Source organism: Plecotus auritus (genome assembly GCF_963455305.1).
Source record: "Plecotus auritus genome assembly, chromosome: 6".
Lineage (NCBI taxonomy): Eukaryota > Metazoa > Chordata > Mammalia > Chiroptera > Vespertilionidae > Plecotus > Plecotus auritus.
In genome coordinates, this window is record NC_137773.1 from 90,908,765 (window position 1) to 90,926,593 (window position 17,829).

A 17,829-nucleotide genomic window follows, 5' to 3' on the forward strand; every position below is an offset into this window, starting at 1 on the left:
ATTTTTCAAAGTTTGTGGCGTATGTTGGGGGCTCATTGGGATATAAAAAGGGAGTTCAGAAGAAGGTATCCCTCTGGGGAGGTGGAGTATAAGGTGGTAAATATCTGTAAGGCCTCCATGAGGCGGGAGAGGAAGAGAGCTGGGGTTTTCGTCAGGGCCCTGAGTGATTTTATTAAGTTTGTCAAATTCCTTAGTAAAGGTGGTCGGGTCAGTGGAAAAAGACCTGAGATGCCTCTCAATCTGTGTGATGTCATACATGGACAATGGGATGTGTATCCAGATAATACCCTCAGTTCCTCCTACTCCCTCAGTGGTAGAATGGACATGAGAATAGAAGAGGCTGTGAGGAGGGTGATCTTTGGGTGGCCTGAGAGCCTGTGTTAGGTGGGAAAAGGCTGTTTTTGTTCTTGGGATTTGGGATCTCAGGGGCCGGGGGAAAAGTGGTTGTTGGTTAGGAGGGTCTGGGCTTCTGGGAATCTACCGGGGCTGACTAGCAGACCCAGAGTGACAGAGGTATGATTACTGTGACACAGGATTGCTGTGAAAGGGAGGACTAAGGGACTGCCTGGCTAAAGGAACCAGACAGCTTAGATCGCCTGCCTCTTGAGGCTTTTATTGTAACAGCAGTTTGACATCAAGTTTATCTTTTAGATACAATCAGTAGGGTAAGTAATCTTGGGACACATGTGTGTGGTGACCTTTAAGCAAGGGCACCTAATAATTAAGCATAGATTCCATTAAAACATCCGGAGGATCAGACTTGTTTGGAAAAGGCAGGGAATGCTGCCTTTGGCAAGGTCCCCCTGACCTTTTGGAGATTCCTCACAGGAATCTACTGCAGGTGATAGAGGGGATGCGTAAGGGGGTGAAGGTTGGTGGTCTGCTAGGTCCAAAGTAGTTTCAGAATCAGAAGTGTTAGGGGTATGAAGTTTTGTGTGAGGGAGAAGAATCTGATGGGTAGTTCAGGAATGACAGAGAGGGTGGAGAATGGAGGTGAAAAGGCGTGGGTGTAGGAAATCTCTGACCATTTTCCACTGTGGTGACAGCAATTATCTTAATTGTGCAATGTCTTAAAATTGAAAGGGATGTCTCACTGTTTTGATTTCTATTTCCTTGGTGACTAATGATGTCTAGCATTTTTTTATATGCTCTTGACCATTTGCATATCTTCTTTGGCAAAATGTGTACACAGATACTTTACCATATTCAGATTGATTTATTTCATTTTTAAAAATTGGGTTGTGCCCTAGCTGGTTTGGCTCAGTAGATAGTCAGCCTGCGATCTGTTTATGTCTTAGCCTTCTATTCTCGTTCTAGTCTGAGAAGTAGAACTGTTCATCAGTTTGTCATTTTTAAGTAATTACTATCTTGTTTTTCATACCATGACAAAATACCATATCCCCAGGAGTAGCACACTGGGTTCCAAATAGTGTTGATGGTGTCCTTCCAACCATAACTCATTAATTTGATTACCTGTTTTTGTTCACTAAATGCTCCTTAAAAAGGGGGGCAGCCTAGGGACCTTGAACCACAGACAGGTGACCTTGACGACCCATGAAAACAGTGGAAGCTGTTGCAAGATTATGGGAGGAAGTGTGGCTCATTTCTGAATGTTCCTTCAAGTACAGGGGGCATGGCTCCAACAAGGGGACAGGGCACCACCTCCTGCACCTGTGCACTTCAGGGAAGGGGAAAATCACTAGCATTTTGAGCCCCTTAGTGAGGTGTGGTGCTGCACTGCATTCTGGGAGACAAGTGAGGTGAGTGACCCCAGGGGTGCTGAGATGTTATTTGCCACAGGCCATGGAGATGGAATTCTGGAGTGTTATTCCACAGAAGGCACCAGCTCCGTTGGGTGGGCTGAACTGGGGAGGCCCAGTGTGGTCAGCTCATGCACTTCTGAAAACACAGGGGAGTGTGCACAGGATGCAGGGAAGGCTCTTTAGGGACGAGTAGGCTTCTGGGGGACTCCTAGAGGCTAGGAAAAGGCAGGGCATCCCCTTTGACATTGCTGGAGGATTGGAGACTGTTGTGAAATGTGCTTCCTGGCACAGAGGGGTTATTGTTTCAGGGGTGTATTCTTCATGACATGGGCTCTGGGTTCTGTCCCTGCTTTACCTCAGTCACCTGGGTCTACATTTTGCCAACTCTGACTTTCCACTTAGGAAGAAGGAAGTATGAATATTAAACTAAAGGGACCACTTGTGTTTATTTTTATATTTGGCTATTTCCACCTAACTGATCCCATAGCAGGAAATTGACAAAATGGGACAGGTGTTGTATTTAAGCATGTTTCCCAGAGAGCACGCACAGAGTCGGCTTGAGATGGGAAATGTAAGGACTGGAAAAGGCCTCTAGACCTGCCCTGGGAAGACATGAGGCTGATGCCCAAGGATTAGATTAGGACATTCCCAGGTTGACCTCACTTGTGCAGACCAGTTAGATTCCCCATTTCAGATCATAGCATTTCCTGAATAGGACTCGAGAACCCTGGTGTCACCTCAAAGGTGGGTGCCAGGAGCCCTATCCCTGTCTCAGCAGTTGTGTGAATGAGGCAGCAGTTGCCCGAAAGGGTGTTTCCTAAAGTCAAATTCAGTATCAAGAACATCCTGTTGTGGCCTTTGTTCTTCTCCAGATCTCTCAGTTCTTTATCAGAAGGACGCCAAGGTGGTGGAAGGAAGTGTTACACATGTAGAACAAGCTTACCATTTTTGTTGTTTCATATTGTTTTTAATATTTGCACATACTGTTTCAAGAGCAGTTATGAGTTTTCACGAATACAGTTACACCACCATCAAGATGGAAAACACTTCATCAACCCAAAGGAACACAGTCCTCCAACCCTGGACCTTTTCTGGAATGTCATGCAGTGAATCACCATGTTGTCTTTTAAGTGCTGTTTAGAAAGTTTGACACTGCATTTGCAATGGTACAGAATTATATGACACTAGCAGCGCTCTTCTGAGTTAAAGTTTTTGACTTTGGACAATTTGGCACACATTAGGACTTCAAAATGGAGTTCTACTATTATGAGTTATGTAAATCGGGACAAGATATCTGCTTGCCTTTCTTCATTTGCATGGTGGGAGGAATGATGGAGGCAGGGGGTCATAGGAGATACCAATGATTATCTATACTAATAAACAGCTAATATGCTAATGGTTGGGACACAGTAACAGGTAATGACCAGGTCATTAGATTATTAGCTGGGGCGTTGCTCCAGAGACGGGGCAGAAGTGGGGAGGCGCCCAGAGAAGGCGGGACCAGCCCGAGGCAACTTGAGGGATTAAGGGCGGGGTTTGAAGTGGCCAGAGAAGGCCAGAAGGTATGGGGGCTGGGCCAGGCACGCTGCAGCTCTGCGTGGACAGGTTCGGGTGTCAACGCAGGGCTGCAGGTGGGTGGGCAGGGCCATGCGAATTTGCATGCTAGGCTCCTAACTGCTCTACACCGCTAAGAAAACACTGAAAGGAGAAGAGGGACCAAGTCTGGACATCCTTTGCTCTTCAAAGAAATAAAAGCAACACCTTTTCCCCCATGTTTCATAACATCTCCTGCAAGTGTAAACATGGAAATGATCCCTGAAAACAGCAAAAATGAGCAGGACGGCTTGGTGCCTTCTGCTGAAACAAAAACCTCCGGCTACTCTTGTTATCAGAGGCACAGAAAGTGTCCCACTTCCACAATATCAAATGTACCTGCTTTGCTGATACTCTCTGTCTGCAGTTCACCTCAATTTTTCCAGAGATCATTGTCCTCTGAACAGCAATGACTTCCTGGTGTTTTAACCAGAAAACCACCTTGGACTTGCACAGGAATCACTCTACTTACAGAAAACCCATATCAGTACAACTGTGCAGATGACCAGGACTTTCTTCAACTGGGAGGAACTCAAAAGTTTCAAAAGGTACACAAATGTGTCACTGTTTGAATAGCGGCAACATGATATGCCATTTCAAAAGTGACTTTCAAATTATTTTCATTGGTTTTAAATAGAAACACCATGGCCTAAAGCAGCGAGAAGTCCTTCACGTCACACACCCATGTCCATATTCTTAATCAAGTAGCACATGCTCTGAAACTTGGAACCATGTCTAGAGCTTTCTGAAAAACCATTGCTGTGAAACCAGGAAGGCAGAACTTTGGGGATGTTTGTCCATTGTTTAAATCCACACTCTAGCAGATCCACAAGTCTTTAATAAGTATTACATGGGAGGAAAGATGATCAATTATGACACCCCCATTTATTGAGGTCTCTACCCTCCATAATGAAGATATATAATCCACCCCCATTTCCAATTATTTCTCTGTCAGTGTTTGCGCTTACTTTCAACTTCTTTTTCTTTTCTTTTGAATATATGTATTTTTTGTTTTTGGAGAGGCATAGTGAGACAGAAACATCAATGAGAATGAACATACATCAGCTGCCTCCAGCATAAACCTCACTGGGGAATGAGCCCCCAACCTGGGCATTTGCCCTGACCATCAATCAAACCATGACCTCCTGGTTCATGGGCTGATGCTCAACTACAGAGCCACACTCACCCGGCAACACCTTCATTTTCTAAGACAGCAAAGAATTTTTAATAACTATTATATCCTTTCCCACAAAAACGTAAGCACCAACAATGCCAGAAATTTTTTCTTTCATGCCTGTATATCATGACTTGGACAGGTGTGCTAAATTGGGCATGTCTTCCATGTAAATTGCCTGGCACGTGCAGGACGTTGACATTATCATCATGATCATACTTTCACCTTGGCCAGGCAACTCAGTTGATTGGAGAGTTGGCCCAATATGCCAAGCTTGTTGGTTCATTCACAGGTCACACACTAGAATCAACCAATGATTACATAAACAGATAAATGTTTCTCTCTTTCAGTCTCTCAAATCAACTTTTTTTAAAAGGTGGGGGGAAAAAAGTGAAATTCTGTCAGCAAGAACAGCTTCTTGGAAGAGAGATCCTAACTTTGTTTTCTAGCTAGGTTTGTGTTCTTTGACAATATTCCTAAATTTATAAACCTCAGTTGACTCATAAAGGAGTTAACAAGTTACATTTCTTGTTAAGAAGTATGTGCTTTTATATTAAGATATATGTAATATATATACTTAACTGAGATACTTTTTGGAAATTTACTCAATACCGCAAAGTAAATATTTCAGTATTTAGGTAACAAGAAAGGCAAACACTGTTCGACAACTGGTTGCTGGCCTTGTACTCCCTGTTGAAAAGAAAATGTCACACGTCCATCATCACACAGAGCTACTCAATGACTATAATGAATCAAGAAAAAAGCAAAGGCATTCATGTCTGCACATGTGATCAAGGAGAAAAGGTTTTAAAGGAATAAAAATAACAAATATTGCTTTTCTCACTACTATGATTTGGGCTTCTTACAATTTTGGTTTAGCATTAATTTTTCTGCCTTCTGAAGAAAAATGATTTTCATTATGCAAGATAGAATGAAGTTCATTTCCTCCCAGAATTAAATGCAGAAAAATGTATTCCTTCCTTGAATGGAAATCAAATTGTCTATCACAAGGCAAAATATAACAAGAAATTCTTTGAAGGCTGCTGCTACTGTTACATCTCAGGCGTTTATGGTTTCTGACCATGCTTATTATTTCAATTCATTCCATCTCATTTCTCTTTTACTACAGATGTGAGTGTGTTGGTTTTTGGCTGGAGGGGACTAAAAAATACATGACTAAAGTTTTTAATACTTTGAATGAATAAGAAACTAGTCTGTGCCAAACATTGTAAGTATACAGATAAGAAAAAATATGTTTTCCCTGAGGAAACCATGTCAGAATTTGTACACACATGATACTTATGACTCAGAATGTATAATGATTAAATGGAAAAAATGACAAATTGATCTGAAAATACGTAATTACTATGGGATAATTAAAATACATCCTCAGGAAATAACAAAACGCCCTAACATGTCTTAGCATAAGTGTTTGGGAGACAGTTTATATTTCATTAAAAATTATAGAAGCACTGCCCTAGATGGTTTTGTTCAGTGGATAGAGCAGGGGTGGGCAAACTTTTTGACTCGAGGGCCACAATGGGTTCTTAAACTGGACCAGAGGGCTGGAACAAAAGCATGGATGGAGTGTTTGTGTGAACTAATATAAATTCAAAGTAAAGGAGCGGAGGGGAGAGCAAGAGAACCCTCCGCTCTTTCGGCTCCGCGGGCCGGATAGAACAGCCGAACGGGCCGGATCCGGCCCGCGGGCTGTAGTTTGCCCACAGCTGGGATAGAGCATAAGCCTGTGAACTGAAGGATCCTGGGTTGATTCTGGTCAAGGGTACATGCCTGTGTTCCAGGCTTGATCCCCAGTAGAGTGTGCCGGAGACAGCTGATCAATGATTCTCATCATTGATATTTCTATCTCTCTCTCCCTCTCCCTTTCTCTCTGAAATCATTAAAAAAATATTTTAAAAGAAGTATAGATGCATTTATTAGGGGAAGATGCACATAACTTTAATCACATACAACCAAAGATAACTGAAAACCTTGAGATATTAGGCTCTGCTCTGAGTGACAGCACACATCAGAGTCTGCCTGAAATCAGGAAAGTGCCAATTCTCACATGGAAGGACTGGCTCAGAGCCCTCACTGCAGAGGGTGGTACAAGAACAAACTGTCACGTGGGTCCTTGGCACTGCACCGTTGCAGCTGTCACAGTGGGATCTGAATCACAGTCAGTAGTAGTATCAACAGGACAAGATGATTACTAGTCAAATTAGACCTCATGCAAATGCAAACTAGATAACAGTACGTACCTTTCAGAAAACAGCCCCAACCATGACAGTCTACGTTGTTGCCCGGTAGACATCTATGGGCTTGCAGGAAAAGCCAACCTATGCTGGATTTTAAATGTTGAATTCTGAACAACTCTAAGCTTACTTACACCTGCCATCAAGGGAAATGAAGCACTGGCTGGCTGTTTTGAGGAAAGTCTTGGCTGGCAGGGCAAAGATTGAGAAAAACAAACTAAAGTATTCTCTTCTTAATGTGAACTCCATAGCACAATTCCCAGCCAAAAGCAACACACACACACACACACACACACACACACACACACGAAAACAATACACAGGTGTACTCTACAGTGAACAGTAAGTATGTATGACTATATGGCAATACTTATTGACTAAAATAGTGAATTTCAAGTGCTATTGAAAAATTAAAGAAGAATATATATATGTATGTGTGTGTGTGTGTGTGGGGGGGGGGGCTATTCATTCAATACCTGTCTGGGAATATGGCAAGACAACCCATCAATGTTTCTCTCTCACATCAATGTTTCCCTCTACTTCTCTGTCTTCCTCACTCTAAAGCATCAATTTAAAGAAACGAACAAAAATAAGAATGAGTACTAATAATGATCAAATATGTCAAAAGTTTATAGGACTTCTTTAATGCTGTGAGTTTTGGGGAGTATATTATTTAATTGGCAGCAGGCTTACATGTACCAGTTAATTACACTAACAAGATTTCCTTCCAGTGCAGTTTTCAAGCTACTCTGAAAGTATTTGTTAAATTTTTAAGTTTTTTTTTTTTAGTTGTCAATTATGCAGTGTATATTCACAAATGGTACTGTAGGGATATGAGGAAAGATGAAGGTTTTCCTACCTTTTTACATTCAATACAATGCTCCACTTTGAGTTTTTTCATGACCTTTCCAAGGAAAAGGGACAGCTGAAGGCTTTGCCTCCTTCTCCATATGTACACACTATTTCTCCAGGTGCATTCTCACATGTCCAAGAAAGGCTCTCCCACATTCCTTATGTTCATACACTTATTGTTGGGTGTGAGTCCCTTCATGATTTTGTAAAGAACTACGATGGCCAAAGGCTCTTCTACCATCTTTACATGACAGGGCTTCTGTTCAGTGAGTTCTTTTATCCTTTCAATAAACTGGAAGAAATGAATGCTTTCTAACCCTCTAACATTTCTAGGGTCCATCCCCAATATGGATAATCATACATGGCACAGCTGAGAGATAAATGAAGGTTCTTCGCTATTCTTTACATTAACAGTGTTTATCAATAGATTTTGTTTTCACATGTCTGTAAAAACCAGTTGGGAAGCTGAAGGCTTTACCACATTTCTTAAATTGATATGGTTTCTCTCCACTATGACAGTTTTTCCCAGTATGTGTTCTTCATGCGTTCTAAGAGACTTGGAGAAACTGAAAGTTTTACCAAATTCTTTACATTCTTAGAGCTTTTCTCCACTGTGTGTGTTTTCATGTTTGGGCACATGCAGGAGGCAAACAATTGATGTGTTTCTCTCACATCAATAATGCTGTCTATCTTTCTCTCTGATTTCCACTCTCCCAATGGAAAAATATCCTTTGGTGAGGATATAAAAAAAAAAAAGAATTAGGATGGTCAAAGGCTTTTCTACAATCTTTACATGATAGGGCTTATTTTCAGTGTGAGTTCTTTTATTCATTATGATTTCTCTCCACAATGAGTGTTTTTGAAGGGAACTGGGATGAATAAAGGCTTTCTCCCATTATTTACATTCATAGGGTTTTTCCTTATTATGAGTTCTTTCATGACGTTGAAGGGAAGTTGGATAAGAGAAAGCTTTACCACAATGGCTACATTCATAAGGCTTTTCCCCAGTATGAATACTTTCATGAAGTCGTAGGTGATATTGATCAGGGAATGTTTTACCACATTCCTTACATTCATGAGGCTTCTTTCCATCATGACTTCTTTTATGTTTTCCAAGAGAGCTGAGCCAACTGAAGACTTTCCCACATTGCTTACATTCATAGGGTTTTGTCCCAGTATGAGTATTTTCATGATTTCTAAGGGAATAGTGATGATGGAATGTTTTACCACATTCCTTACATTCATGAGGCTTCTTTTCATCATGACTTCTTTTATGATTTGCAAGAGAGCTGCTGGAACTGAAGGCTTTCCCACATTGCTTACATTCATAGGGTTTTTCCCCGGTATGAGTTCTTTTATGATATTGGAGGGAAGTTGAATAAGAGAAAACTTTACCACAAAGCTTACATTCATAGGGTTTTTCTCCAGTGTGAGTTCTTTCATGATCTTGGAGAGAAGTATGATAATAGAAACCTTTACCACAATGCTTACATTCATAGCATTTTACCCCAGTATGAGTTATTTCATGGCGTTGGAGGGCAGCTAGAGAATAGAAACCTTTGCCACAATGCTTACATTCATAGGGTTTTTCCCCAGTATGGGTCCTTTCATGATCTCTAAGAGAGTAGCGACGAAGAAATGTTTTACCACATTCCTTACATTCATGAGGCTTCTTTTCGTCATGACTTCTTTTATGTTTTCTAAGAGAGCTGAGCCAATTGAAGACCTTCCCACATTGCTTACATTCATGTTTCTTGCCAGTATGTGTTCTTTCACCATTTCTAAGAGAAGTGGAACTGAAGGCTTTACCAGATTTCTTACATTGATAGGGCTTTTCTCCAGTGTGTGTTCTTTCATTTTCTCCAGAGTACTTGGGAGAACTGAAAGCTTTGCCACATTGCTTACTTTGAGATGGTTTCTCTCCACTATGAGTATTTTTGTGACGTTTAAAGGAAATGAGACGACTAAAGCCTTTCCCACATTGCTTACACTCATACTGTTTCCCAGGAATATGCGTCCTTTCATGATTTCTAAGGGAAGTTGAATAGTGGAAAGCTTTCCCACTGGGGCTGCCTTCATGTCTTTGAATATGTTGGTGAAGCTTTAAAGCTTTCTCAGGTTCCTTACACTTATAAGGGCTTTCTTCATATTCCTGCCACAGGTGTAGTTTGGTTCCAATGTGAGAGCTCAGGTGGTTATTCAAGGATAAATAACGCATGAAGATTTGCCTACACAACCTGGATTTAGATAGTTTTTTTTCAGTAGGAGTTTCCTTCTTTTCATTATGATTTGGAATCTGGCTGAAGATTTCTCTGCAGTGACTACCATCCTTCCTTGTACAGAGTCTCTCTACCATATCACTGCTGTATAAATCAGAAGCATATTATTAATACTCTGTTAACTATTTAATATTGATTAATAATATGACAATGACATTTTTACCATTTTCAGAGAAAGGGTTGAGTTTCTGTACATTCCAATTTTTATTTATTTTTTAAAAATATATTTTATTGATTTTTCACAGAGAGGAAGGGAGAGAGAGAGCGAGAAACATCAATGAGAGAGAAACATCAATCAGATGCCTCCTGCACACCCGCTACTGGGGATGTGCCTGCAACCAAGGTACATGCCCTTGACCGGAATCAAACCTGGGAACCTTGAGTCTGCAGGCCAATGCTCTGTCCACTGAGCCAAACCAGTTAGGGCTGTACATTCCAATTTTTAAAAGTGCATATCCTAAAATCTCTGAAATAGGTTGGATTATGGATATTAAGAAAACACTTATAATCATTAATCGTACTTCTGTATATTGTTTCCAAGTGTAATTATTTTTTATACACTAAACATCTAGCTCATATTTAAGAAAAAACATTTTGATGAGATTATTCAAAGAATCAACAAATTTAAAACTGGGCCAATATAATTGGATTACCTGTTTTTAAGATTATGTTGTGGAATGGGCCCATATGGCTTAGTGGTTCAGCATAGACCCACATACCAGGGGTTAGCTGGTTCAATTCCCGGAAAGGCAACATTGCAAGAATTCAGACTTATTAACTCCAGTACAGGCATGCAGGAGGTAGCCAATCAATTTTTCTATCTATCCCTCTCACCTCTATACACTAAAATCAATAAAAACATATTTGCCCACCACCAGCGAGGCTCATTGATTGAGAGCCGACCTCTAAACTAGGAGGTCACAGTTCAATTCCTGGTCAGAGCATATGCCCAGGTTCTGGACTGGATTTCGAGTGTGGGGCATTCAGGAGGCAGCCATCAATAATTCTCTCTCATCAGTGATGTTTCTCTCTCTTTCTTCCACTCCATAGCTCTCTGAAATAAAAAACAAAAAGGGAATTATCCTATATAATAAAAGCCTACTATGCTAAGTGTCTGGTTGTCCGGTCTGCCATTCAACCAATCAAAGCATAATATGCTAATGATATGGTAAGGCTGCTCAACCACTTGCTATGATGTGCAGTGACCACCAGGTGGCAGACACTCAATGCAGGAGCTGCCCCCTGGTGATCAGTGTGCTCCTACAGCTGGAGTGCTGCTCAGGCTGAAGCCAGGTTCATGGCTTGCGAGAGCAGCAGCTGTGGCTAGAGCCTCTCCCGCTTCATGGCAGGGCTAAGGAGCAGTGTGGCAAGTGGTAAGGAGCGAGCAGGCGGGTGGTTAGGAGCAAGGGATTCGGATTGCAAGACGGATGTCCGACTGTCAACATAGGCCTGCTTGGGCCTATACCAGCAGTGAAACATCCCTCAAGGGGTCACGGATTGTGAAAGGGCGCAGGTCAGGCTGAGGGAATCCCCCCACCCCCATGCACAAGTTTCATACATCAGGCCTCTGTAAATATATAAAATCATATTTTGGGGAAAAACAAAGATGCTCTTAATGCTTTCTCATGTCAATGTAACTCACCTAAGATTCATCCCATGATTTTCATACTGATCTTCACTGTCACAGTCTTCACATTTTTCTTCTAAAATACATGCTAGAAAAAGCATTATAAACTATTAAAGAATATAAAAAATGGTTAGATTTTAAGTACACAATGAGCTGTGATCATTCCTAGTTTAATTACCAGTGTATTTCCTTTCCATATTTCAGTTTCTGAAAGAGTATTAATGAGCAAGCAATACTAGTTTTCCAATTGACTAAATAAGTAACAAGTTGTTGCAGGCCAGAGTCGCTCTGTGGTTGCCTGTCAACCTATGAACTGGGAGGTCGCAGGTCAATTCCCAGTAGGTCCGGTTTGCAGGCTAGATCCCCAGTGTGAGGCGAGGAGGAGGTAGCCAATCAGTGATTCTTTCTCATCATTGATTTTTCTCTCGTTCTCTCCCAACGCCTTCCTCTCTAAAATAATTTTTTTTAAAAAGGAAATTGTCATAACTACCTACTGATGCCAACTTCCAGAAGGTTTCCAGCATCACATCTGTGTAGAGTTTCTTCTGGGTGGGATCCAGGAAAGCCCACTCCTCCATGGTGAACTCCACATTAACATCCTCAAAGGCCACTGAGTCCTAAAATATCCAACATATGCATATAGGAGAATGGGTGAGACATTCAGCACTGGGGATATACATATAATTCATAAGAAGTTCACATAGGCCACATTGTCCCCAAAATTCAGTGTATGACTTGATTGTAAGACTATTATTAATTTGCTACACTCACTTCCTCTAGAACACATGGAATTTAATGATATGATTTTACTGTAATCACTTCAAGTCTTCATTGCTCTCAAATGTCAGGGTAAAAAGCACCTCAAACAACTTCTACATTAATAAATTAAAATACTTCTATTTTATGAGAAAAGTCATCTCCATTATAAACACCATTTGATGGAGCAGTCCATGAAACATACTGTCATATCTGCATAAAGTTTTAAAGACTATGAATACAATAAGGGCCTTATAGCTTTCTCTTCTATACTTATCACCAAACAGGAGAGACCAGGCGGTGTGTGGAAATTTAACTTGGAAAAAAATGTACTTGACCATATTGTCCTGAAGTACTCCAGATTATTAGAAGTAGATACACCTGAATGGATGAAAATATTCTTATGGAGGAGTATGAATGATCATTTGTTTTTATAATATTTATTAGTAACTAAGTTTGAACTTTTGCCTCTCTCATTTCATGGAGATAGGACATTAGAGTTAGAGCTCAGGCATGAGCAAGACAGGGCAACTTAGCCCACTACAGAAGTCCTCTACTCATGAGCCTGAGGGTTACTTCATACTGGTTTTTAGGACACATAGACACGTATATTGAAATCGTAAGATCACACTCAAAAGAAGTCTTCCCAGCAGAATTGTGACACTATAACTGGGGCCTGAACCTTGAGGGACAATTTAAGACTTGGCATGTACAAGGCCTTTTATTGAAATCTGCAATATTTTCATGTTGACGTGACACATGATTCCAAAATACATAAGGTGTCTTCTGAGTACTGAAAATATATGGGAGAAAACTCTATAAAACTTGAATAAAACACTATGTTCTACACTGGAAACTAATACAAAATAAAATTAAATGTCAATGTAATTGGAATTTAAACTATAAATGGAAGTATATATAGTGTTTATTGATAGGAAAAATTAATATCATTAAAGTGTCCATACTACTCAAAGCAATCTATAGATTCAATGCAATTCCTATCAAGATACCAATTGTGTATTTCATATAACAAGAACAAATACACAAAAATTTTATATGGGATCAAAAAACACCCTGAATAGCAACAGCAATCTTGAGGAAGAAGAACAAATGTGGATGAATCACACTACCTAATATCAAACTATATTACAAGTCCATAGTAATCAAAACAGCATGGTCCTGGCATAAAAACAGCATATAAATCAGTGGAACGAAACAGAGAGCCCAGAAATAAACCCATGCCTTTATGGTCACGGAATACTTGACAAAGGAGGCAAGAATACACAATAAAGTAAAGATGATATATTCAATCCATGATGCTGGGAAAATGCCAAAAAAAAAAAAAAAAAATGAAACCAGAACAGCTTCTTACACCATACACAAGAATAAACTAAAAGTGCATAAAAGACTTAAATGTAAGACTCAAACCCATAAAAATCCTAGCTGAAAAAACTGGCAATAAAATCATGGACATTTCTTCTAGCAATACTTTTTTCTGATATATCTCCCCGGGGAAAGAGAAACAAAAGAAAAAATAAATAAATGGGACTACATCAAACTAAAAGGAAATCATCAACAAAATAAAAAGGCAAACAACCCAAATGCAGAACATATTCACCAAGGAAACATCTGGTAAGGGGTTATTACCCAAAATTTATAAAGAATTTATACAAACACACACACACACACACACACACACACACACACACACCAAACAAAAATAGAGGTCATGAGTTCAGTTCCTGATTAAAGCATAGGCCCCAGGTTTGTGTTTGATTCCCGATTGGGGTGTGAATGGGAGTTAGCCAATAGATGTTTTTCCCTACTTCTCTCTGCCCCCTTGCTATCTTCTAAAGTCAATAAAAAACATACCTGCCAGTGAGGATTTAAAAACATGAAATAGCCCTAACCGGTTTGGCTCAGTGGATAAAGCATCGGCCTGCGGACTGAAGGGTCCCGGGTTCGATTCCAGTCAAGGGCATGTACCTTGGTTGCGGGCACATCCCCAGTGGGGAGTGTGCAGGAGGCAGCTGATCGATGTTCCTCTCTCATCGATGTTTCTAACCCTCTGTTCCTCTCCCTTCCTCTCTGTGAAAAATCAATAAAATATATTAAAAAAATAAATAAATAAAAACATGAAATAAAAAACAGCAAAGGAAACAGCTTATATAAAAAGAAAAACAGGCAAAGGACCTGAATAGATGCTTCCCCAAAGAGGACATACTGATAGCCAAAACACATGTGAAAAATGAAATTAAAACCACACTGAAAAATCACCTCAAACCTGTCAGAATGGCTATCACCAATAAAGGCACAACGGACAAGTGTCAGTATGGAGTTTCCTCTAAATTTAAAAATACAACTGACTCATGACCTGTTGGGGAGCACACGAGACTTAGTTGGAAAGTTTGTAAGGAGGACATCCCAACAAAAAGAAAGTGTGCAGACGGCTGCCTGCCCTGTTAGCCATTCCAACTTAGGGGAGTGCCAAAGGCTGTGCCCCTAATTATTCCTTGATCTTTCCAAACAAGTCTGTGCACGTGCAGACCTCTGGCTGTTTACTGCAATCCTTATACTTAACCTTTGGGTGTCCTTACTTAAAGGACATTACTAACACATGTGTCCTCCAAAATAACTGACCCTACTGATTTTATCTGAAAGATAAACTTTATCTCAAACTGCTGTTACAATAAAAGCCTAACAAGGCAGGCAATCAAGGATGCCTGGTTCCTTTAGCTGAATAGTCCCTTAGCCCTCTCTTTCACCGCAAATGTTGTGTTGGACAAATCCATTCTTCTGCATTCAGGGTCTGCAGTTCAGCCCCAACAATGACCCAGCAATATCACTTCTGGGACTATATCTGAAAAACTCAAAATATTAACGCAAAAGAAAATATGCACCCTTGCCTTCATTGTAGCATTATTTACAACAGCCCCGATTTGGAGGAAGCTCAAGTGCCCATGAGTAGGTGAGTGGGTAAAAAAGCCGTGGTACAACTCAATTGAATATTACTCGGCCATAAAAATGAAGGAAGTCTTACTCTCCATGACAGAACAGATGTGCCTGGAGAGCATTATGCTGAGTGAAGTAAACCAGTAAGAAAAATGCATTTTTATTTGGAATGTAAAGAAGAGAAATTAACAAAGTCTACAGAGACTCATAGATACACAGAACAGACTGACAGCTGTCAGAGGGGCAGGGGGTTGGGAGACTGGATGAAAAAAGGGGGGCGGAATTAAGCAACACAAACTCTTAGACTCAGACAACCGCATGGGGTACTAGAGGGGAAGGGGCTGTGATAAGGTAGAAAAGGGGAGGATTAAATGGTGATGGAAGGAGACTTTGAGTGGGGAACACACAATAAAATATACATGTGATGTACTATACAATTGTACATTGAAACTCATATAATTTTATTAGCCAATAAAATGCAATTCCTATCACGATATCAATGGTGTATTTCACATAACTAGGACAAATATACAAAAATTTTATATGGGGCCAAAAAAACCCTGAATAGCAACAGCAATCTTGAGGAAGAAGAACAAATGTGGATAAATCCCAATATGTTAAAAAATTTTCAATCTGAAAACATAAAACTTATAAAAAAGTAATTTTCTCCAAAAACTTGATGCTACTCTAGGGGGCTTTTCTCCCAAACGGTCTCATTTCTGAGCTCTTCTGTGAGTTCCAGCAGCAGGACAGTCTATCCCAGGCATAGGACCTGCCACAGCATAATTCCCCTAAATGCTGCTCCCAGAGAGACATCATACCCACTGATGTCTATGTGTAGGGAACAGAGAAAGATTCCCACTCACCACTTGTGATGCCAGAGAAAACAATGATCTATTCAGTAGAGCAATGACAAAATAGGAAAACCTCTCTTGTCTTAGGTCCAGGGAGAGGAAAAAGTAAGACAAGCTCCTGGTTGAGCCCTGATTATTTTTTTCTACAGAGCCGGGGTTGGGAACCCTTTTTTCAGCCAAGGGCCATCTGACTAGTTATAACATCATTCATGTGCATACAAATATCATCAACTTAAAAATTAGCCTGCTATCTTTGGTCGCATATTTTATTGAACTGGCAGAGTCAGAGCACATGATTCCAGAACCACTTTAAAGAGGGCCCAATACCATACTCTGCCTGCCAATTGCCTTGAAATGCATGAAACTGACCACTCTGGTACATAGAAGTGAGGTGCAACAGGCTCAGCAATGCCACATGGGGCAGCACAGCTCCCGGCACCATCTGCCCGGCAGCCACAGGTGAGCAAGTCTGAGAAACAGAAGACAGACCCACATGGCTGGTATGTTGGGATGTGCTGTTCCTGGCAGCAAGTACAAGTGTTGTGTTCACCTGCAGAGGTGTGGATGAGAATGATGCTGGTGTGTCACATCCCCTCACACCCACACCAAGAGAGCAGGAAAAGCCTTAGGGACTCACATAGAGGTCTCAAAGGAGGGCCAGGCTGGCCTCTCAAGCAGCTGAGACCTGGCTTCAGAGCCAGAAATGGAGCCTGATGTGGTCATGTGGGGCTTCGAAGATGGGTCCTGGCCAAGAGTTCTGCACAGGCAGGGATTCTGTGGTTTGAATCACCTGCCTGCTCTATAGGAGACCACCACCCAGGCTTTCTAATCAGCTTGTTCAACTGGGAGGCAATAGGGACAAGAGCAGACTGAGGATCAAGCTGTCAGCAGGCAACCATCAAAAAATGCATAGTTTGCCTGAACCACATGGTTCAGTGGTTGAGCATCTACCTGTGAACCAGGAGGTCACAGTTCCATCCCTGTTCAGGGCACATGCCCAGGTTGCAAGGTTGATCCCTAGTGGGGGTGGGGGGTCATGAAGGAGGCAGCCAAGGAAATATTCTAATTATTCATGTTTTTATCTCTCTCTCCCTCCCTCTCCCTTCCTCTCTGAAACCAATAAAGATATATATTTTAAAATGAATAGTCTGAGTGCTAATTACAAGGTAAGAAAAAACCCTGTGGATATTGTGCTCTGCTTGGGGAGTCAGCTGCCTGGGCCTGAGTGTGGGCAGACTCTAAGGTGTCAGTGACTGAGCTGTGTGCCTCCGGGGAAGGGGTCATTCCCCAAAGTTTCTCGTGACCCTGACTGGTGCCTCCCCCCTCAAGAGAGATGCCCTAGTCCAGCCGTAGGCAACTACGGCCCGCGGGCCGGATCCAGCCCGTTCGGCTGTTCTATCCGGCCCGCGGAGCCGAAAGAGCGGAGGGTTCTCTTGCTCTCCCCTCCGCTCCTTGACTTTGAATTTATATTAGTTCACACAAACACTCCACCCATGCTTTTGTTCCGGCCCTCCGGTCCAGTTTAAGAACCCATTGTGGCCCTCGAGTCAAAAAGTTTGCCCACCCCTGCCCTAGTCCCACCTCTGGCCTCCCAGCACCACGCCTCTCCTGGTGGCTCCACCATGCTGAGGTGTGGGAAGAATCCAGGACAGCCTGAGTTGGGTGCTCAAGGCTGAGTGCCACTGCACCCACCTTCCCCCAAGCCTGACGGGCACCTCCCCCTC

The 17,829-nt window shown here is 41.5% G+C and overlaps 1 protein-coding gene across 1 annotated transcript in view; it reads right to left on the bottom strand.

Annotated features, from left to right (window-relative positions):
• Nucleotides 1–2,723: 2,723 nt before the first annotated feature.
• LOC308252263 (uncharacterized protein) overlaps nt 2,724–17,829 on the bottom strand; it is a 34,601-nt gene continuing 19,495 nt past the window's right edge. The window contains exons 2-4 of the mRNA XM_080676620.1: nt 12,034–12,160; nt 11,559–11,631; nt 2,724–10,000 (exon numbers count right to left, since the gene is read on the bottom strand). Of these exons, the coding sequence (XP_080532746.1) occupies nt 8,533–10,000; nt 11,559–11,631; nt 12,034–12,121 (1,629 nt within the window). The 5' untranslated portion in view covers nt 12,122–12,160 and the 3' untranslated portion in view covers nt 2,724–8,532. The remainder of the gene's footprint in view (nt 10,001–11,558; nt 11,632–12,033; nt 12,161–17,829) is intronic.